Source organism: Sorex fumeus, unplaced genomic scaffold (genome assembly GCF_029834395.1).
Source record: "Sorex fumeus unplaced genomic scaffold, SorFum_2.1 ptg000051l, whole genome shotgun sequence".
Lineage (NCBI taxonomy): Eukaryota > Metazoa > Chordata > Mammalia > Eulipotyphla > Soricidae > Sorex > Sorex fumeus.
Window position 1 is genome coordinate 11,858,396 of NW_026606108.1, and position 22,740 is coordinate 11,881,135.

General features: G+C 44.2%; 1 protein-coding gene across 4 annotated transcripts in view; it reads left to right on the forward strand.

The window, feature by feature from the left end:
• The first annotated feature begins 6,236 nt into the window (after positions 1–6,236).
• The window catches only part of CSNK1A1 (casein kinase 1 alpha 1), a 48,769-nt gene continuing 32,265 nt past the window's right edge, over positions 6,237–22,740 (forward strand). For 3 of the 4 annotated variants that reach the window (XM_056124312.1, XM_056124315.1, XM_056124314.1), the window contains exons 1-2: positions 6,237–6,870; positions 7,616–7,722. In XM_056124312.1, coding sequence (XP_055980287.1) covers positions 6,748–6,870; positions 7,616–7,722 — 230 coding nt within the window. In that variant the 5' untranslated portion in view covers positions 6,237–6,747. The remainder of the gene's footprint in view (positions 6,871–7,615; positions 7,723–22,740) is intronic. The other variant, XM_056124316.1, reaches the window with a different exon arrangement.

Below are 22,740 nucleotides of genomic sequence, written 5' to 3' on the forward strand. Positions count from 1 at the left end.
AACAAAGAGTATCTTCTTTGCGTGTGGGAGACCCTAGTTTGTTCCCAACACCACATAGTCCCTGAGCACCAAACCAGGCGTGGGCCCCTAAGCACCACTAGCCCCCAAACCAAAATCAATCAATCAATCAATAAATCAGAAAATAAAATTAAGTATATGCATTTATACATTTTACTGATATATACGCCTAGATATACACCTATACACATACATAATGAAGAATAAAATACAGGAATTTTTGTTTGGTTTTTGGGGAACCACACCAGGACATGCTCAGAGGTTAATCCTGTCTCTGCACTCAGGAATTACTCCTGGCAGGACATGGGGAACCATAGGGGATGCCAGAGATCCAACCCAAGTCAGCTGCTTGCAAGGCAAACACATTTACCCACTGTACTACTTCTCCAGCTTCAAGACAGAATGTTTTTATAGAAAATGTTAACATTTGATGTTTTTTTTCTAGGACATTGTGTTTTAATCTCACTGTTCTAAAATTTCAAACCAATATTTACTACTTTTAAAAGGCAAATAACATTAAACATGGGGACCTGGAAGAGAACTAGAGCCTAGCTAGTTTTCATTCTTCCCTTTAGTTTTTGGACCACAGTTGATGACATTCATGGCTTACTCCAGGCTCTATGCTCAGGAATCACTTCTGGTAAAGTTTGGGGACCATATAGGATGCCAGGATCAAACTGGGTTCAGCCGTGTACAAGGCAAATGCCCTTGACCTGTCTCTCCAGCCCATAGCCTTGCTACTTAAACAGTGATTCACCACTGATGGTGACTATGGGGGTGTGGTGGAGGTGTTAAGAAAATCTTTAAAATTAATTTAAAAATAAATGGATGGGTAGCTGGGAGATAATTCAGACAGCAGGGTACTCACCTTGATGTGGCCAAACTGAATTTGATCCCCAGCATCCCATAGGGTGCCCCAAGCATCATTAGGAGTAATTCCTGACTGCAGAGCCAGGAGTAACCTCTGAGTATCACCAGATGTGACCCAAAAAATATAAATAAATAAATAAATTTATAATTATTAGTAAGTGTTTGATTTGTATCTTTATACCCAGGGTCATGTAAACTTTTATCAGACAAGAAGGGATCAACACTAGAACAATAGTACAACAGGTAGGGTACTTGCCTTGCACATGGCCGACCCAGATTTGATTCTCAGTACCCCATATAATCCCCCCAAGCTCACCAGGAGTGATTCCTGAGTACAGAGCTAGGGGTAAGCCATGAACCCCCCTGGGGTGATCCCCAATTTTTTAAGGGGGGGGTTGTCACAAGAGTCCAGAGAGATAGTACAGTGAGCAGGGTGTTCGCTTCACATGTGTCTGACCAGGCTTCATTCCTCAGCATGCCATACATACCCTGAGACCTGCCAAGAGTGATCCCAGAGTGCAGAGCCAGGAGTAAGCTCTGAGCACTCAGGGCCCCCAAACACACAGACACACAGACACACAAACACACACACACACACACAGACACACACACACACACACACACTAAAAAGGTGGGGGAGGGTAACAAGCAGAACGAGCCTTGACTTCAGGCCCCTGCCTGCAAGCACAAGGCTGTGACTTCCCCACCTGTACTGACCAGCATGTCCCTATGGAGTTTTGCTGTTTGCGCCTGGAAGTTCTGCTGTGATGATCAGCAGGTGATCCCTGCTGCCTGGAGTGATTTTTGACCACACCACGGACAGACACGGGTGACGCTATGCGCAAGGCTGTCTAACAGTCAACCCCTCTTGCAACAGGGTGTTCACATATTCTAAGGCTTTCTGTTTTTCTATTTGCACAAGTTAGAAATGGGCAAGCCACCCTTAGGTTCCTATTTTCCTCATATTACATCATTTCTTTCCTGTGCTTTTTTGCATCCTTTCTTTTCTCAAAACACTTGCTACCTTTGAATAGGTAAAGATTGAGGCTTAAATCTTGTTTTTTTTTTTTGGGGGGGGGTTGTTAAGGAAGGGTCAGAGATATCCTAGAGCAGATAAGGTGCTTTCCCTGCATGGCGGCTGACACAGATTCACTCCCTGGCTCTCCAGAGCGATCCCTGAGCATAACCAGATGTGAACTAAAAAATATTTTATTTTTCGACTCATTTTGACCCCTCCATAAATATACAAGTGATCAGTGGAGCATGTTGTCCCAATATGTATTATACTCCCTTTTTATTGATATATTTGGGGTTTGGGTCCTATCTTTGCCCCTAAAAGCTGAATTGACCTGAGTGAGGTAAGTCATTTTGTCCAACTGGGACATATGTGAAAGCACTCTGTACTATTAAGTACAATTTTACAACATTAAAAAAGTGATTCTATATGCCAAATACAGTAAAGACAGCAGGTCTCATTCCCCTGACCCTGAAAGAGCCTCCAATCTTTGGGGAAAGACGAGTAAGAAGAGGCTGCTAAAATCTCAAGGCTGGGAGGAATAGAGACACTACTGGTGCCCACTCGAGTAATTAGACGATCAACAGGATGACGGTGATACAGTGAAAAAAGTGATTATTGAATTAAATGACCTCTAAATTACCTTTAAGTTCTAAAAGAAATTTTGTGGGGGTGGGGAGCGGTGAGGGAAATGGGGCACACCTGGCTAGGGGGATCATGTAATACCAGGGATAGAATTGGGGCTTCCTGCATGCCAAGCATGTGCTCTAATCCTTTGGGTCATTTCCAAGTCCAAGACCTAAAATTTTTATTCTTATTTTTCATAAATAGTATTCATTTGATCAGGAGTCAGGAGTTGCATTCCACACATTTTGAGAGACTCCTTCCATTCCACCAAAGTTGCAGCTGATTCAGTGAGTACAGAATGATTTGTAACTTTAAAATAGCAGCATGAAAACTATGTATTTCTTCAATTGTTTAGGCTAAAGTTTACCACAAATGATACAATAAGAAGGCTGAGTCATAGTAACAGTTAAAAACTTCATTGTCTACATTTAAAAAATACAACTTTTGCCCTTCTTAAATCTGACAAAGTAACAATCTTCGAATTTAAAAATACTGCACCACTCGCCTAACCTTTTCATGTGTTTTGTTGGATACTATCAGTTCTAGAATCTAAGAGCTATAAGAACTTCCAAGAGCTATTTAAGACCAGCTTTCCTAGAGTGTGTGTTTTTATTTTGATTTTGGGGACACATCTGGGGGTGCGTAGGAGACCATATGTAGCGCTGAGATAGAACTCCTATAGACTAAGTACAAGGCCAGTACCTTAACTTTCTCTCCAAGCCTCAGTGTGTGTTCTTATTTCATTTTTTAAAATTTTGTCTTGGGTCATCCCCAGTGGTCTTTAGGGCTTACTCCTGGACCTACACTCAGGGATCACTACTGAGTGGAGAAAATTACCCAGGGCCAGAGCAATAGTACAGTGAGCAAGGCACTTGCTTTGCATGCGGCTGACCTGGGTTCAATTCCCACATCCCATATTGTCCCTGGAGCATTGACAGGATGTTCCAGTGGAGAGCCAGAGTAACCCCTGAGCATCACCAGGTATGGCCCTACACCAAAATAACAATGTTATACTATTCCTATTTTTATATTTCTATAGAAAATTTGGTTAAACTTTTGCTTGTCCTTATACAAACCATTGTGAATTTCTAATCTACTTTCCTTCTCACACACCTCTATGCTCTCCTAGGATGAGATAATTTTCTATCCTCACACACCAAAAAAATACCTTTAAATGTGTATCCCACCTCTTAAGATGAACTAATTAAACTAATCAAATTGGGTAACTAAAACTGTGGGAGAAAATTGCTGGAGACTATCTCTGGAGACCTCAAGAAGCCTAAGCTTGCCTTCTTTTTTTAACTTTCGACCAGAATCTAAGCAGAAAATTTTAAGTAGGACAATCAGGTTTTCAGAGTCTGCAAAGGAAAATGGCTTATAATACTGATTTGGGATTTGGGTAGCCTAGGCTTTGGTGATAATGCCTTGAAATTTCATGCTAAACCTTAGAGGGAGTATCTGTCCTTCTGTTTTTGAATATAAGACATTTTGTCTCATGCCTGCAAATCTCATTCGGAATATAGTAAAAAAAAAGATAAATGACATAGGGGTTTGTTCAGGGATTAACCCATTACTTAATCAGCTTATTTCTTTTTTGAGTAGGGTGGGGGTTGGACTGCATTCTACAGAGGGGGTGTACCGAGACTCTCCCCAATGCTAGACGGGAGGTGGCAGTGGAACCTAGCCAAGAAGAACTCCAACCTTGGTCCATAGCACACAAGACAAGCACCTTAACCCCTGTCCAATGTGTCCAGATCTCAATCTACTTTCAAAGCTGCTGTTTCTACATTTCCCCCATTTTAATAAAATGATTTTATTTGGGTTAGGCTTTTTTTCTCCTTAAATTTTTATGATTGACGTTTGATTACTTCATTTTGAAATTTCCAGTTCTTTTAAAAATGAACCATGGAGCTTTGCTTTAGAATACCATCAAGCCCAGTTTCCTCAGGTCAAATATGTTGTTTTTCTCCCTTTGGTACAGGGTGAAGATCCAAGAAATCACATACTGAAGTCTGTTTCTACGACAGAGCTGCATCCACAGACCTCTCAGATCAAACTTTGGAAACCAAAAGTGTGGTCAAGATTTGAATTCTTGGATGGAATTTTGTTAAAAAAAAAAAGCATTTTAATCAGTTTCTAGTAAAAAACGTTTGCAATATCATGATTCAGTAATAGTTATTTCAACCTTTGATCAGTACTAAGGTTTTTTACATGACCAAGATATGATTATTTGGGGACAGAGTAGTAGTATATTGGGTAAAGCGTGTCCTCACCTTGCATACAACCAACTCTAGTCTAACGACAGGCATCCCATATGGCCCCTAGAGCACCACCAGGAGAGACTCCTCAAAGCAGAGCCAGGAGCGCTGCCAAGTGTGTTCCCCTGCCCCTCCGCTCCCTTTCCAAAAATAGATGAGATTTTTCAGGATTTGATTTTTACAGGGGCAGACACAACTTTGATTAAGTAGTTGTTTTTATGATGGGGCGGGGCACACACCAGGTCATCTTCAGGAATCACTCCTGGTCGAGTGGTGTACAAGACCTTATCCTGTGCTACCTCTCTGGCCTCGGCACTCGGTTGTTTTTTGTTTTATCCTCCCAATCAAGCCCGCGGCTCTCTCCTGGCTGGGCATTGAGGATGCAGTGCTGCTCGCCCCACAGTGCTCCGGGGCTCAAGTGCGGTCATCCATCAACCTTATCCGCAGGCAAGGGATTCGCCAGCAGCCCTGTACTCTCCCGAGTCCCTATGAACGTAGTTTTTTTCTTTTTTGTTGTTGCTGTCTGTGTCAGTGGACACTGGGCTTTTCCTCTTGGGGCCAAACCCCCACGGCAGGGAGCAGGGGAAACTGCTGCTTCCTCCCTCTCCCTCAGGCCCTAACACCCGGAGGGCAGCACTGGGACACTTAAAAAGCTAGGGAGGGGGCTGGAGCGATAGCACAGCGGGTGGGGCGTCTGCCTTGCACGCGGCCAACCCGGGTTCGATTCCCAGCATCCCAGAGGGTCCCCTGAGCACCGCCAGGAGTAACTCCTGAGTGCAGAGCCACCAGGAGGAACCCCTGTGCATCGCCGTGTGTGACCACCCCCCTCCCCCAAAAAGCTAGGGAGCTCCATTCTTAGAGACGACAGACGCAGCCGGCTCAGGGCTGTCTTCCCTCTCGTCTCCACCGAGAGGCGACAACAGCTCGTTCCCAGGCAGAACGGGGGTAGGGGCCGGCACAGTCCGGTCTGGGGCAAGCGGCGCAATCGAAGGTCAAAACCACCGCTCCGAACAACAAAGGCTTCCAAGTCCCACCGAGGCCAGAGGCTCCCACCGCCCGCCCGCAGGGCACGAAGAGGCCGCCGCTCCCTCACGCGCTGACACCTTGGGCCACTCAGCCCCGGAGAGAGCCCCGGGGGGGGGGGGGGGATGACACCTAGGGAGCCAACAGCGAACAGCCGGCGACCGGAAGTGGAGCTCAGCCTGGGGCGGGGAAGCGGGGCGGGGCGGGGGACGCTTTGGAAGAGAGCGAGAGAGAGTGAGGCGAGAGAGTGAGGCGAGGCCACAGTGCGCCTGCGCAGTCGGCTGGGCTCCCGGCACGCACGCGCGGCGGGGCGGGGCCGCGGTGACGCCGAGAGCGTGGGCCGCGAGTCTCCCGGATCCGGTTCCGCCCTCGCGCTCACTGGCGACTCTCCGGGCCGAGCGCCCCTCGCCGATCCCTTTTTTCCCAGAGTGCTCTGCGCCGTGAAGAAGCGGCTCCCGGGGACTGGGGGCATTTTGTGTTGGCTGCAGCCGGAGGAACAAGATGGCGGCGTCGGCGGAGTGACAGGGGTCCCCTCCGGGCGGGAGCCGGTGGCAGCGGGATTGCCGCCCTCAAACTCACCGCGCCTTCCCCCCACCCCACACACACACGCACGCACGCGCGCACACACACACATACACACACCCGTTTTCCGGCCGCGACGTCGCCGCGAAAGCCACCAGGCCAGCGGCGGCCGCCCGGAACCCAGCGGCCCCGGCCTGGGAACCGCCGGCACCTCAAGCTGCGGCCTCGCCTGAGGAGACCTGACTGAACGCCGGCCATCGGGTTCTCGTCGGCCAGTCCCGGGCCGCGCACCGCCGAGGAAGGGCCGGCCGTCTCCGTCCGCCGCCGCCGCGCTCCGCGGACCAGCCCCGGACGCCTCCGTCGGCCCTCAGAGGTGTCGGGGCTTGGCCCCAGCCTCCATCTTCGTCGCTCAGGATGGCGAGCAGCAGCGGCTCCAAAGCCGAATTCATTGTCGGGGGGAAATACAAACTGGTACGGAAGATCGGGTCCGGCTCCTTCGGGGACATCTACCTGGCCATCAACATCACCAATGGCGAGGTAAGCGCCCCCCCTCCCCAGGGCTGGGGTAGCCCCCCCGGGCCTTCCCCCCGCGCCCCCCCCACCCGCGCTCACGAGCCCAGGGCGGGGGGAGCTCGACTTCCCGGCTTAGAAACCTCCCCCGCTCGCCTCCCTAAAAGGAAATCTTCTTCCCTCCGAGGGTCGGGCGAAAGTTTCCCTGCTTGGGTTTTTTTTTTTTTTGGGTAAATCATAACTTGGAAAAAGAAAAAAAAAACATCGTTTGGTGGAGGGGTGTGGGGTGGGGGGCGGGTTGTGCAAAAACGGTCAAGCCCTTTTATTTCCGCAACTCCCTCCGGTGAAAACGGAAACATCCTCATTTCCGTGTTGGCCCGGGTTTTTTTTTTTTTTAAATCCCAGACGGAGCTTTCAGCCCCGCGCCCCCCCCCCCCCATCCCCCCGGGAATATTGATGATGGCTTTCTGCCCTCCCCCCCCCCCCTCGCGCGAGGAACGTTCCCCGGCCGGCGTCGAGTTCCTCCGTGATCTCTCTCGGTCTCTGTCTCTCCCTCTCTGAGTCTCTCTCTCTCCCTCCTCTCCCTCCGTCCTTCCTCCCTGTCTCGGTCTCGGCGGTTTCTCTCGCCGGCTCGGTCGCTGCCCTCCCCGACGGGGCCGTGGCGGCGGCGGGACGGCCCCGCTCCCCAGTAACAAAGGGGCCGCGCGCGCCCCGGGGCCCCCCTCCCCGCGGGGGTCGCCGGTGACCGCCGCCCGCTCTCCCCCCCCGGCAGGAAGTGGCCGTGAAGCTGGAGTCGCAGAAGGCCCGGCACCCGCAGCTGCTGTACGAGAGCAAGCTCTACAAGATCCTCCAAGGCGGGGTCGGCATCCCGCACATACGGTAAGCGGCCCCGCCGGCGCGGCCGCAGTCACGCGGGCGCCGTCTGGCTGCCGGGCCCGGGCGGGCGGGCGGAGCGCGCGGGGGGCCCCCTGCCGGCCCGCGCCCTCCGCGCCCGCGCGCGCCCGCCCGCCCGGCGCACCCCCGGCCTCGGCCCGTGCCGGGGCTCGCGGAGCCGGCGGGGGGAAATGGCTGCTCTTTTGTTGTGTTTTGTTCCAACATGTCTTCCTCCTCCGCTTAGAAAATGGCGGAGCGACGTGACTCAACCGCGGGGGCCTGCCCTCTCGCTCGCTCTCCCCTGCCCGGGGCCCCCCCTCGAGCGCGGCCTCCCGGTCACCCCGCGCGCCCGGCCGCGGGACGGCCCGGGCGGGCGGACGGACCGTCGGACGGAGGCGGCCCCGCGGCCGGCCCTGGGGTCCCGGGCGGCCCCTCCAGCCGCGAGACGGGGCGTGGACGTTTGGAAGGGGTCCTCGTGTAGGAGTTCTCTGAAGGGTGTGCGTGACGCTTGACCGTCATGCCGGCCACATTTCCGTCCACTAGTTCTTTTCGCGGCCGCCAGCAGCGGACGAAGGCGGCCTCAAGAGCCCCAACTACGGGCACGGAAATCGGTTGTCTTTTTCAAGGAGGAACCGCAGTTGGGCAGCTAACCTGTTGAGCTGCTGGGTCAGGAGCTGATCACATCAGAGAAATTGTGGCCCTTTTGAAGAGGGCTTATTGGCAAATGCGACTGGTAATTTTAGGAACAGGAAGAGAGATGACCAGATAAATTCGTTGGGTCTGGCTGGAGCCTAGTTTAACTTGGTGATGAATCGGTTTCTTAGAACCAAGACTCAAGTAGTTTAAAACAACCGTTTTTCACCAGCTGCTCAAAAATAACATGAGAAGAGGTATTTAGCGTCTTTTTCTACTTTAGTTTCTAATCCTCAGAGCTTAATTCTGGAGTACATAGATCAATTCTGATGTTTTAAAAAACAATCTTTAGGAAATTGTCGATCTGATTGATATACATATGTGTATATATATATTTTTTTGCTTTTTGGGTCACACCTGGCGATGCACAGGGGTTACTCCTGGTTTTGTGCTCAGGAATCACCCCTGGCGGTGCTCAGGGGACCATACGGGATGCTGGGAATCGAACCCAGGTTCCCCGCGTGCAAGGCAAACGCCCTACCCGCTGTGCTATTATTGCTCCAGCCCCTCGGTCTGATATATTTTTAATAGAAAATGGAACCGTAGAATTCTCTATTAGTTGTAAGCAAATGAAGAAAATTTCAAGTTTATCCTAATGAGACAGGTAGATTTTCCCATCTCTCTTTAAAAACAACCAACTCATCCAAGCTGTTGACATATAAATTTGTTACTGCATAAGAATAAAAGTCTTGGTTATAAAACATCTAGTTTTTTTTTAATCAAGATAAAAAATGTCAATTGCATAAGCCTAAAAAAGTTAAAATTTCCCTTTTCCTTTTGCCTCCATCTCTCCACTCTGGTTTCTTCTTTTTTTTTTTCCTGTGAAGTGTTTCTTAGAATTTCAGGTAAATGTATTGGGTCTGACTTCTCTCAGCATGTTTGTGAGATTCAGCTCTGTTGGGAGATTTTGTAGGTTTCACGAATTTATAGATTGAATTTTAGCTATTTGAAGCCATTTTCAGAAAGCATATGTATATGGCATTTTCAGTACTAAACCTAAATCAAATCTGCCCTTTTTGTCTGGTAGCATTTAAGGAGAACACTGATACAGATTGATCAGGGCAATGGGGGAGTATAATGAATAGCACTAAAATAAACTTAACTTTTGGGCAAAATAGGTGAGTGCAGAGAATTTGGTAGTTCTGAACTGGAAGTGGACCTAGAGATTAACCTTGCTTTCAGGTTAGAGGCTTCCTGGGAGAGGAGTTGGATTTTCAGGATCTTGCTCTTTGAAAGCTTGGTGAACTGGTTGTGGAGGGTGGGGAGGGCAGCCAGTAATAGAGGGTAGCTTCTGGGAGTAGTCTCTAAGGTAGAACGTAGTTACAGGATGAGGGTGGGGGAAGAGTAAATTTGTTTTAGGAGTGATAATAGATAGCACACAGTTCATAGGGAAAAAGTGGCCCACTGGTTTTAGAGCCAAGTGTGAGCAGTTATTTTCTCACTTAATCCAAATCAGCAGATCACATGTAAGCTTTCTTTGAATGGTCACAATTTCTTTCCCCTTAGTTTGTTTTCCACCATTTGTTTTTACATCATCTATATGTAGTATACACCCAGTATTCAGTTGGCAAATAAAGATTTTGATTAAATAAGCTTGATTAAGTAAGCAGTTTATTTCTTTTCCTTTGTTTTAGATGTGTTTGTACTATTTTAAATCTAGATTTTGCTGGATTTGTGCTTCCTCCACATCCTCCCAAGGCCTAGTAGGTATTTTGGGGAATACCATCAAGAAAGGAATGAAAATTACTTGGCTTACAAAGCAAACCTACCTAATCAGACTCTTACTATAAGGGAGCTGTTACTGAGTAAAAGTAGCATATCCAGCATAGAGTAACAATGAACGGGTGGCCTTCAGTCTCTTGATTTTTAAAATATGAAAATCCTTGGACCTTTTGAATTGACCTCTGAGTGAGAACTCATTTATAGCATTTGTTACAATTCTCCTTTTATCTGTGCTATTCTGAATTAACTAACGTGTTCTCCTAAGAAGCCATTTTTTAAAGTGACAAAATAAAGATCAAGATCTGCCTATATGATATTGACCCAGTGATCTTGGGTTAATCCCTTTAAACTCCTCAAACCTATCTAGCAGTTTTCTTATCTGTGAAATAAGGATTTTTACTAAGTGTTTTTTGTGATTTATTGGTATGGGGGGAAAAGTGCTGAACATAAAAGTGACTTAGATTAGAGATTTCTGCTTTTCCACTGAAAAAGTTTTGCATGCTGAGCTTTGGGATAGTTTTGTTTGAAGAAGATTCCAGTCTTAAAAGTCACTGTCTACTTTAATCTTAAAACTTTTAGCCCAGAAATTTTTACTTGCGTTCGGATGATAGCTAAAAAGCTCTTTTTTTTGTCACAATTAAAACTTTTAGCCCAGAAATTTTTACTTGCGTTCGGATGATAGCTAAAAAGCTCTTTTTTTGTCACAATTTGATATAACTAGATATTACTTTAGTAGTGAGACATCATAAAGGACTTTAAGAAAATGCCTTCTTTATCAGTTAAGCCATTAATTATTTAGAAGGAAATAAATTAATGAAGCTGATAATAGGGCATGGGAGAATTGTCAGCATGGTTTTTACCACTCCCCTTCCTCAACCAATTGAATGTCAGGTGTTCTAGAAGATGAAACAGGGTGCTAGTAGCTGGCCCTTAGTCTAAGCTTTTTTGGCACTGAGCATATATTAGACCTGTTAACAAGTTTAATACTGTAAGGAGAAAACAAAGATGACAGATACTTGCTTTTAATGTTTGTATCAGAAAGATGCATTGACATTGCAAATCATTGTGTGCACCAAAATGAGGATTTTTGTGTAGGGTAACTGAATTCAGAATGTTTATTTGGTTTATATTGGCTTATGGATTTCTAGTTATGGAATAATATGGTGGTTAACATTTCGAGCTGGATGAAACCTGGATATATAGCAAGTGTCTCTTCAAGACAGAAGACTGACTTGGAATCTCCTAACTCTTAGTTCTGTGAACCATTTTCACCTTCAGCCTTCATGTTGAGGTTGCATCATGCCTGCATACATACCTTACAACTTTTCGTTTGATGCTTGGCCATAGTTTGCTTCCTTCCCTTTATGATCTTTGGCTGTTTACAAAGAAATTGAAAGATGGTTCTGGTTCTTAGTACCCATTTGACATTCCTAGAAACTTCTGGAACTAACTCATTTTCATCATAGTTTGGAATAAATGCATGTGAATCATTATTTCAGTAATTTTAGAGCTAGGTTTAAGTTGAACCTAAAGAATCATTTAGTAAGAATTTCATTTGTCAGTGCTTAGTACAAAACTTTAATGGGAATAAGTCTATAGGGGCTGGAAAGAAGGTTGGCACTTGATTTGCAGATAGCTGACATGGGTTCAATTCCCGGCATCCTGTAGTTCCCTGAGCGCCACCAGGAGTGATCCCTGAGTTCAGAGCCAGGAGTAACTGCTCAGCGTGGCCCAAAAACAAAAAAAAAGTCTATAAACAGAAAACTAGATTTTTGCTTAATAGCACACAGCTAATGTGTTAATCTGCATAGGTGTTGCTGCCTTTATTAACTACATGAGTTTGTTCATACCTAGCTCCACGTTGAACTCAAATGGGGCTTGTTTTAAAAATAGTGACACCTGAGTTCTAAACTCCTCTTGGTGATTTTGATATGCAACAAATTTCAAAAACCAGTGTGCCCTGCTTTTCGTTGCTTCCCTTCTCACAACCTCCATCTTTTTTCTGTTTGTTTTGTTTGGGGGCCACACCTGGTAGTGCTCAGGGGTCACTCCTGGTTCTGCACTCAGGAATTATTCCTGGCAGTGCTGAGGGACCATATGGGAAGCCGGGAATCGAACCCGGGTTGGCCACGTGCAGGGCAAACCCCCTGCCCACTGTACTACCATAACTCAGTAGTACTGCAACTTGCTGAGGCTGTTTTTCAGCTTATTTACTACCTCCTGTGAATTGGGAAGATAAGTTGGAGAATTCTATACCTGGAAATAAAGGTTCAGTAAAGGGTACAAATACTTGGATTTCTGAAAAGTATCAAGAACAGTATGTGAAACCATTTTATTATCTCTTACATTTTTAAAGAAAGCAGTCTGCAGATTCCGTGAGGAATATCCTGTTTATTGATGGAAGTATCTCTTACATTTTTTTTTATCATGGTGCTGGCTGGTACATAAAAGAAAGCTGAAAGATTCTTATTTGAGAAAACGACCCCTTTTAGTACAGGCAGGGCAGTGTTGGTCCAAACCAGGCAGTGTTCAGGGTATACTCCTGGTTCTGTGCTCAGGGATCACTCCTAGCATGATTTATGGTACCATATGGAGTGCTGGGGGTGTTGAACCCAGGTTTGCTGCATACAGAGCAAGTACTCTGCCTCTGCTGTACTATTTCTAGTCCTGAAGCTACTTTTCTGTTTGTTTTATTTGGGAGCTATTGCTTCGCAGTGCCTACCGGTTACGCCTAGTTCTGCACTCAGGAATCGCTGGGGATCAAATTTGGGTCAGCTGCCTGCAAGACCTTAGTATAGTATATCGCTAGCCCCCAAAACTGCTTTTAAAAATGTTCTTTCACAATCATTTTTGAGTTTTGGACCACAGCTGCCAATGCTCAAGCACTATTTAGGGATTGCTTCTAGCTGTGCTAGAGGACCATGTGCCAGGGATCAGTACCTTCAGTATGCAGAGCCATGTTTTCACCCCATTGAATGCTCCTCCTGGCTCTGTTAGAAATTACTCTTGGTGTGGTTTAGGAGACTATATCTTGGTGCCAAAGATTAAACCTGGGTTCATTGTGTGCAAGCCAAGTGCCCTGCCCTCTGTACTGTCTGCCCAGCCCACAAATTGTTCTCCATTTATATTTTTCAAAAAGATAAGACTAGAGCTCTGATATGACCCAGCAGTTCCTTTCCTTGGTATTTATTCCCCAAACACGAAACTCTCATTTGAAAAGGTACATGTACACCTCCTCCCATTGCTGTGCTTGGTGCAATAGCAGGGTATGGAAACAACTAAAATGACTGGTGACAAGAGTGGATAAAGAAATTGTGGCATATAGACACATTGGAATACTATGCAGCCACAAGGAAGGATGAAATCATGCAGTTTGCTGCAGCTTGGATGGAACGACAAGATTAAGATGGTGACAGTGACTAAAGAACTCATACTTAGGATGTTTAATACACCATATGTTTAATTGCTGCCTTCATTAAGTGTACAGTGGAGAGGCTTACAGATAACCTTCTGAAAGGATTCTCAGTTTAGTTTATTTTGGAAGCGCTTGTTTGTGCTTACTATAGTTCGAAACTACAATACCAGATCTATTCTTGGGGTGCCTTGTTTGGAAAGGGGAAGTATGAGGTATGACATAAAGTTTGGTTAGAAGGCAGTAATGTGAAAGTTTACTAAGTTTTATGTGCCAATTTTCCAGCTCTTGTATTACAACAATATATTACTCTTGGTAACAAATGATATTTTTTAAATCAGAATGGAATATATACTTAAATTTTTTTTCCTCCTTTGGTTGATGGTTGGTAATGGGGGAGTGGGGGGAGAATAGTCACATACTTGGTTGTCCTGCTTGCACACATTGTTGTGGAATTCCACGGGGATCATAAATGGCAGTTCCTGGGATTAAACTCAAACTCAAGGTGTCCTATCTGTAAGTCAGGCAGTCACTACCATTAAGCTATCCATATCCCCTGAACTTTATACCCTAATGTAGCTATTCTTTTGTTCCTTTTTCACTCCTTTACTCTGCTGTTCATTCTATTCAGATAAGGTTGTTGTGGGTTTCTCATCTTACAGAAATTATTCTTATTGCCAAGTTTCACATTTCACCTAGTGTTGGCATTTTTGAGCTTCCGTAATACTAGTTTCCCTTATCAAAGGAATAAGAATGTTTGAGGATGTCTTGGTGAATTTATTATTATTATTATTTTAACATATAACCCCCCCCAACTTTATCAGGGGATCCCTCTTGGCCAGCCAGTCTGGCAGTTATATGCAAGGATCTAAGGACGCAGTGCTCAGGATGTCCATGGTCTCACCAGCTGATGTTTAGAAGACCATGTGTTTCCGGAATTAAAACCAGGTTGACCACATGTAAAGCAATCACCACAACTCCTTTTTTCTCTCTTGCCCCTAGATGAGTTTAATATACTTTACACCTTTGTAATTTTTATCTTCTCTGGAAAAGACAAGTGGTAAATTAGGTCTTTCGATGGATCTTTTTTAGCATCTGCCCCGAACTTCCATTTAGATGTGTATTTCCTTGCTATCAAAGGGATAGTAGACTGACTTTGACTCATAGTATCTTGAATCATCCAGACAGATTTCCTTGATTGATTAGGTGATACTCCATTTAAAGTTACCTGTGAATCCTGCTGAGCCAGAATTTCTCTCACACTTAACACCCCCACATAATAATTACCATTGAGCTTGTTAAAAATGCAGGTTTACTGCCTTATTCCCAGATTTCAGTTTGGCCAGTTCTGCAGCAACTGGCCCAGTGTGCATTCTTAACAATACCCCTCCCAAATAATTTCTGCTGAGGACCACAGGACCACACTTGGAAAGATTTTGTACTAAGGTTTTGATAGATTGTCAAGTTCTTTGGGGTCTGGGGGAGAAAGAGGTGATAGCCACTATTTTGCTGAGAAGACAATTGTAGAAAACGATGTTGTTTTGGTGTTCCTGTTTTGTAAAAGACTAATGTACTTGCTTTGTATATGAGAGATCCGAATTTGAGTTCCAACTGTCAGTGCACCCCTGTGCACCACGTAAGAGCAGCCCCTAAGCTAGGATGCGGACTATCTAAAGCTGGGGGAAAGAATGTTTGGGGCCACGCAGTGACCAGGAGCGCAGGGCCTCATGGGATGGGGGTGGAGCCGGTCCTTTCCCCCCACGAGACGGAGAGTTGCAGCACATGAACTAGCTCTCTGGCTGCTGATGGAGCTGCTTATCGGCCATGATCCCAGAGACTGAAAAAGCTCAGAACACAGCGGCTTTTGGTAGAAATCCCTCCAGATTTAATTATTAAAACTTCAGAATTCCAGAATCATATGCAATTCATAATCAGCAGTAGAAAACATTGTCTAATGTTGCCTTTTCGGCAGATCTGCATGTTGGGGTAAAATCTCCCCAAATAATGGTGGGTTTGATGTTGAAATATTGAATGTAATCAAAGTAGAGAGAGAGTAACGTGGAATCATCTGCCATACAGGTGGGGGAGGGTTTGGGGTGGGAGGGTACTGGGGTTTTTGGCGGTGGAAAATGTGTACTGGTGAAGGGTTAGGTGTTTCATCATTGTATGACTGGGACTTAAACCCGAAAACTTTGTAACTGCTCTCACAGTGTTTCAATTTAAAGTAAAATAAATTAAAAAGAGAATGTTGGGACCAGAGAGATAGGGCAGTGGGTAGGATGCTTGCCTTGCACAAAATGGACCTGTGTTGATCCCTGCAGCCCAGGTGGTCCCCTGAACACCACAGAGTGTCACCTAACAACAAAAGTTTAATCTGAACACATTCTACTCCTTTGAACTGTCTCTCCATCCTTGGGAATTTTATTTATTTTTATAAAACTTTTTTATTGACCCAAACTTAGATGGGTGGGGGGAGATGGGGGCAGACCTCAAACGTTCTAGAAAGAACAGGACCTTGAAAGAGCAAGCAATCAATGTAATAGAGGTCTGAGCTTGAAATACTGCATAAAATCTGAGATTGGGGAAATGAAAAAGCAAGATAAGATGTGTAAACCTGAAATAGTAATGAAGAATGTTATGTGATACTCCTATAAAAATAAGTCCTCCAGTTACTAGACTGTTAAAAAAAAGTTACCCAGTAAATTGGAAGTTGGGTTAAGGGATAGAAAACTGGAAAATTGTAAAGTATTTATAATAAAAAGAAGATTGGATCCGCAGTTAGAAATACTAGTTCTAGTTCCAGACTTTGCTGTTCTTATAGATCAAACTTCTTTGACCCAGAAATTAGAATGAGGGTTAAATCATTCTAATTTGATGAAAAAAAATTTAGGACTGAATCCCTTAGTGTGAATTTAGAATTAGTCAAGACAAGTGGAGAATTCATATAATAGGCTGTTTAAGTTAAAGGCAGTCAGCTTTAAGAAGGAACCAGTGTATATATTTAGGAGTTAATACAAAAATGCCAGGGCAGTGGTACAGCGGGTCAGTAGTTTGCTGAGCTAACCCTGCGTCCCATATAGTCCCCCAGCTCATGAGTGCAGAGCCAAGAGTAGTCTCTGAGCACCTCCAGCTGTAAAGTGGGGTGAGTGCACAAAATGAGATTTAAAGGTTTTAAAGTCTGGATAGAATAGAGCAGTATGTAGTCTGAGAGCACTCATTGAGGGAAGTAAGTATATAAAATTAAGGATAAACATAGACCAGATTTTTGGAGTTCCTTATATACATAAATTGTTTCGGGCCTGTTGTGGGAGAATAACAACAGTTTTCATTGCAGAGAAATGGCACCATGAAACTGCAGTACCTACCGGAACTAAGTGAATTTTTAGGAAGCTAATAAAATAATACAGGCATCTTCCAAAATTTACCTCAGTTGCTTTTTTGCTGTTGTTGTTTTGGTTTTTTTTGGATCACATCTGGTGATGCACAGGGGTCACTCCTGGCTCATGCAACTCAGGAATTAGTCCTGGTGGTGCTCGGGGGACCATATGGGATGCTGGGAATCTAACCGGTTTATAAGTACAGTGTTTCTTCCTCTCTATTTTGTGTTTGTTTCATTGTTGCTTTTGTTTTTTTAACATATACATGCAGTTGTACAACCATCCTCATAATGGTTTGTTTGGGTCTTATGCCATACCTTGGGAAGAATGTATATGTAGTGCTGAAATTCAAACCTGGGCTTTAAATCCAGGCTTTATGCATGCAAAGCATGCAGGCTAGTCCTTTGAGCTAGCTCCTCGGCCCCTTAATTCAATATTAATAGTCTCATCATCCCGCTGTCTCCTTCACCCCCTCCCCCCAAAAAAAGCTTAACCCATTAGCAGTCAGCATGTACCTTGGTAGAACTAGATAACCACTAAAGCTACTTTACTGATTTGTTTCTGTATTTTTTTCCTAATGAGCTAATTGCTGTTTATTAGGAAAGATTTGATATTCTATGATCCTTGAATTATGTTATAACTTTTAAAAATCAGTCTATGTTCTCCGCCCTTTGGCATTAAAATACATATTTAAATATTTCTTTACATAAGACAAATGTGCTTTATCAGTGTCAGCTTCAAAGATTGCTCCTCACTTTTCCACCTAATACTACTAAGGTGGAAAAAAAAGACCAATTCCAGGACTGGAGAGAGAGAGAGTACAGCATGTGGGGCACTTGCTTGCAAAGCATGTACTCTAGCTTGTTAAGTACTGGACTTTCCTCTCCAATACTACTCAAGATTCTGCAGCAAAGCAACACTAATAGGTTTTGGTTAGAAAAATACTGTTATGAGACATTGGTTTGGAAGCTTAGTATTTCACACTCTGCAGTTTCTAAGCTAGAGACCCAGGAAAACCAATGGGGTGTGTGTGTGGTGGTGGTGGTGGTGGGGTTACTGTTTTTGTTGTCAGCCAGCAGTATAGTGGAGCGATAACACAGCAGGTAGGGCATTCGCCTTACAAGCGGCCAACATGGCCAACCCGAGTTCGATTCCTCCGCCCCTCTCGGAGAGCCCGGCAAGCTACCGAGAGTATTCGATATGCCAAACACAGTAACAACAGTAAGGATCCAAAGAACCATTGAAACCAGAGGTTTAGTCCAGTCTGAGTTCAAAGGTCTGAAAGTTAGGAACATAACTGTCTTTAGTAGAAACATTCCTTAGAGTAAATCTCCCACTCACCCCCCCCTTTTTTTTTGTTGTGTTGTATTTTGAGGGCCAAACCCAATAGTGCCCAGGGCTTATTCCTGCCTCTACACTTGGGAATCACTCCTGGCAGCCCTCTTGCGCTCATATGGTTGAGTTTTCAAGTATTTCATGGTAAATTAGTTTTCTTATAGTTAGATTTCTTCATAATAACACTTTCATCAGCACCACACTGTGACCAGCTGAGTTAACTGATCACTCTTGTTATTTTATCATTTTAAATGTCCTGAGGTGGCTTGTATAGACCAAAGGGCAGGGGGAGGAACTATTTGGAGCAGTAAACAGCACAAACTAAAAAGAAAATTTGAGCTAGGTTTTAGGAACTTAGCAGAACTGTGCTAAAAACCAGGTTCTTGAAAAGGAGAACCAAAAAAAGTAGATGATGATGTTGGCAGGTGTTTAGGTCTTGAGTGCTATAAAATTGAGTATATTACTGTATTTTACACTGATTCTGTGAAGATTCTGACAAAGGTAGGAAGGCAGATGGCATAGAAAGACATTTGCCCATTAGACTTTAAAATCTTTAAAAATATATGCCTTATTTTAACTAGAAAAGAATAGTTGTTTTCTGGTTGACTATACTTTCAGTGCAGGGAGTGATTTTGTTTTCTTTGTGTTTTATTCGTTTGCCAAATAAAGAGTTCCCCAGCCTGTTTAAAATTAAAATCTGACTTTTATTTTGGCAGTGTTAGCAAGTATTTCCTGTGTTTAAGGCATTGTACTGGGTACTGGGAGCGCTGCCCCTATTGTATTATTCAAGATTTTGTTTATGTATTTATTTAAGGTTTTTTGGACCACACCTGAGAATGCTCAGGGCTTACTCCCAGTAGCTGGGAGTAAGCTTGGCTCCTGGCTCTGAGCGTGCAAGGCAAGCTCCCAATCCATTGGACTTTCCTCTCCGGTACTACTCAAGATTCTGTAGCAAAGCAACAATAATAGGTTTTGGGTAGAAAAATACTGTTATGAGACATTGGTTTGGAAGCTTAGTATTTCACACTCTGCAGTTTGTAAGCTAGAGGCCCAGGAAAAACAATGGGGTGGGGGGGTGTTACTGTTTTTGTTGTCAGCCAACAATATAGTTTTATCAAAATTAGGATTCAAGAACCATTGGAACCAGAGGTTTAGTCCAGTCTGAGGTCAAAGGTCTGAGAGTTAGGAACATAACTGTCTGTAGTAGAAACATCCCTTAGAGTAAATCTCCCACCACCACCCCCCTTTTTTGTTGTTGTTTTGTTGTGTTGTGGGGGCCAAACCCGAAAGTACTCAGGGCTTATTCCTGGCTCTACACTTGGGGATCACTCCTGGCAGTGCATGGGGAACTATATGGGGTTCCAGGATTCAAATCCAGGTTGGCTGCACACAAGACAATTACCCTATCTGTAGTACTATCACTCTGGCTCCCCATCCTTTTTTTTTTTTTTTTTTTGCTCTTTGGTTCACACGGATCAATGCTCAGGGGTTGCTCCTTGCTCTGCATTCAGGAATTACTCCAGGTGGTACTTGGGGTACCGTATGAAATGCCAGGGACCAAACCTGAGTCGGCCACATGCAAGGCTCTACACGCTTTCCTATCACGCTGGCCCTTTTTTTAACTTTCTTTTGTCCATTCTTCCTTTCCTCTTCCTGCTCCCTTGCCCTGTGAGTGAAAGTGACCTTTATTTGGCCTGACTTTTATCTACTGGTCTTATTGAGTCAAACTTACTTTATAACTTCAATTAAACTAGAAGTAATATTTTACTACCCTTTTCTGTATTTCTTTGTCTGGTCAAGTTGACACATAAATTTAACTGTCATACCTGTCATATGTTAAAATAATAACTTATGGTGGCCTGCGTTAAACAAACACATACTTGATTAATGTCATCATAGGTTTGGAACGTAATAAAGGTTTTTTGAATACCATTATTCTGGGGATTGGGGGTCATTTCCCTGTGATTCTTGGCCAGTCATGTCATGCAGGAGCCTGAGGGATGTAGTGCTATTTTGGAGTTCAGGGCTATGTTTGGCGACCATGTGGACCATGTGTTGGAATCCAAAGTGAAGTGCCACGTGCAAGGATGATCCCTGGATTTCACAATAATTATACCAATTTTCTTGAAATCCTTAGGTTATATAAAATTTTCATTTTAGTCATGCACTTTCTTTTGTTGTTGGTCTTATAGTTGGACCAAACCACTGGACCAGACCTTTTATTTGATCTTGTGTATTCGAGCCACTCCTACCTGGGGACCATGTGGTGCCAGGTTCCAAATCCAGGGCTTCACACGCTCAAGGCAAATGCTAACTACCAAGCCACAAGCTCAGTCATGCTATTTTTCTTTTCTCTCCCTCTTCTCCCACTCCCCCACCCCTGCCCCCAGTGTAGTAAGGGGAGGGAGCCACACCTGGTGGCACTCAGGGATCACTCCTCCTGGGACTTGGAGAGACCATATGGGGTACCAGATACCAAATCATGATTGCCTTGTTCAAGGCAAGTGCTTTACCTGCTGTGCTGTTGCTACGGCACTATTTATTTTCTAAAATGTTTCTATTTACATGGGGATTGATCCAAAAAGAACGCCCCCTAGCTCAGCTTCAGCTCTGCTATAGAATAACATTTGTAATTGGTCCCATGTCATTTTCATTCTTTCCCACTATTCCCCCATTTCCAAATTGCATTCTTCATGTTGCACACTATTTCCATAAAGGCCTAGGTTCCTCAGTTGTTACATAATGTAAAATTTTCAGTCTGTAATACAGTGCCCAAACTACAAGCACTCTTGGACCCTTTGTATAACTTACAAAAATACTTTGTTCTAGACCTTCCCTGAGAAGTCCTTTCCTATCAGAATCTCTCTTCTTTAGGATTTGATCACTTCATTTTCACAAGAATTTGGACCGATTTATTAGTCTTGTTTTTATTCTGTTAGCATTTTATTGTTACTCCCAATGACTTATTAATATGAATATGGGTTCTAGTTTGTCTGGAGAAAGGAGATGAAAGATTGATAGACTATGCCCCCCCCCCTTTTTTAAGCATCTTTGAACATTAAGGTACCTTTTTATGGTCTAAGTAAGAATTGGTAGTTTTATAAAGTGCACTATTCAGCGAACTCCCTTCATAAGGTTTATATTTAAGACTAAAGATGTTGAAGGAAAATTAACCCTTGCTCTTCGATTACTTAAGAGAGCCTGGCAGTAGTAATTCAGTGACTTGGAATACTGGCCTTGCAAAGCGTAAGGCCACAGATTTGATCCCCAGTATTGCTGCATTTGTTGAGCACAGTACTGGAAGCTCTGTTATCTGTGATGCACAAGTGATTTTTTGTCATTGTCCCTACAGCCAGGTGTGCGAGCACTGTGGCTAGGAGTACTAGCCCTGGAGAGCCCCCTATAAGCAGAATATGCATAAATACCACAACAATGTCTGAGCATCACAGGTGTTTGTGATACCTGGTCCTTGGAACAAAGAAGGAAAGGGTGATTTTAGAAAAAGGAATGCTTGATTCTTAATGTTTTGAAATTATTAGGAAGAATGGATCAAATCAAGCAGTTCTTTTTTTAATCTTGTAAAATACCTGGGTTTTTAAATAAATGTACACCTTACTTTGCCATAGTGTTGTCATTGTAACAATATCTTCTATAATTAAAAAAATGTTAATAGATAATACCTAAATTTCTGCTGGAAGGTACCTAGAAAGTAACCGGGAGAGAAGTGACAGTGTTATGTTTCATATCTGCAAGTAACCATTTCATAAAATTAGATTAATGTTTGCTCTATACCCAGGGTTAGTAAAGAATACTGAGAAACAACCAACCTTTCTGCCTTTCGGGGTTGCTTGTGAACTTAAGCTATAGTAAATGACTGGGATTTTTGAAATGAAAAGATAATATGTGATATTGTATTTATGGTAAAAATAAAAAGATTTCACTGGCATCTGTGTGTATTAGAAGGTTTGGGTTGAAAATAGGACGGGACCAGAGCTAGTACAGGTAAGGCTGTACTTAACGCTGTGCTCAGCCCCAGGCACCCTATATGGTCCCTGGAGCTTGCCAGGGTTAGAGTCCTTAAGCCCTGAGCATAGCTGGGTTCGTCCAAAAACTTAAAAACAACAACAAAATTGGTGCCAGAGTGATTTCTGAGCACAGAGCCAGAAGTAATCCTAGAGCAAAGCCAGATGTACCCCAGCCCTCCCCCCGCACCACCCAATTAGAGTTGGGGGCCAGAGATAGTTCAGAGAACTGGAGCACAGGTTTGGGAGGCCCAGGTTTGATCTCCAGCAGCACCACTGAGCTCTGTTGGATGTGACCCAAAAACCAAAAAGGAAATTAGAAACTTACAGAAAAGATGTGTAAAGGTAGAACTTGCATTAGTAGCGTTTGGATAAGCAGCTGTGTGTTCCTGGCTCCTAATTTTACTGTAATTTTTGAGTGAATTCAGTTGGTAAGCTTAGTTCAGTGGAGTATATGAGGTGT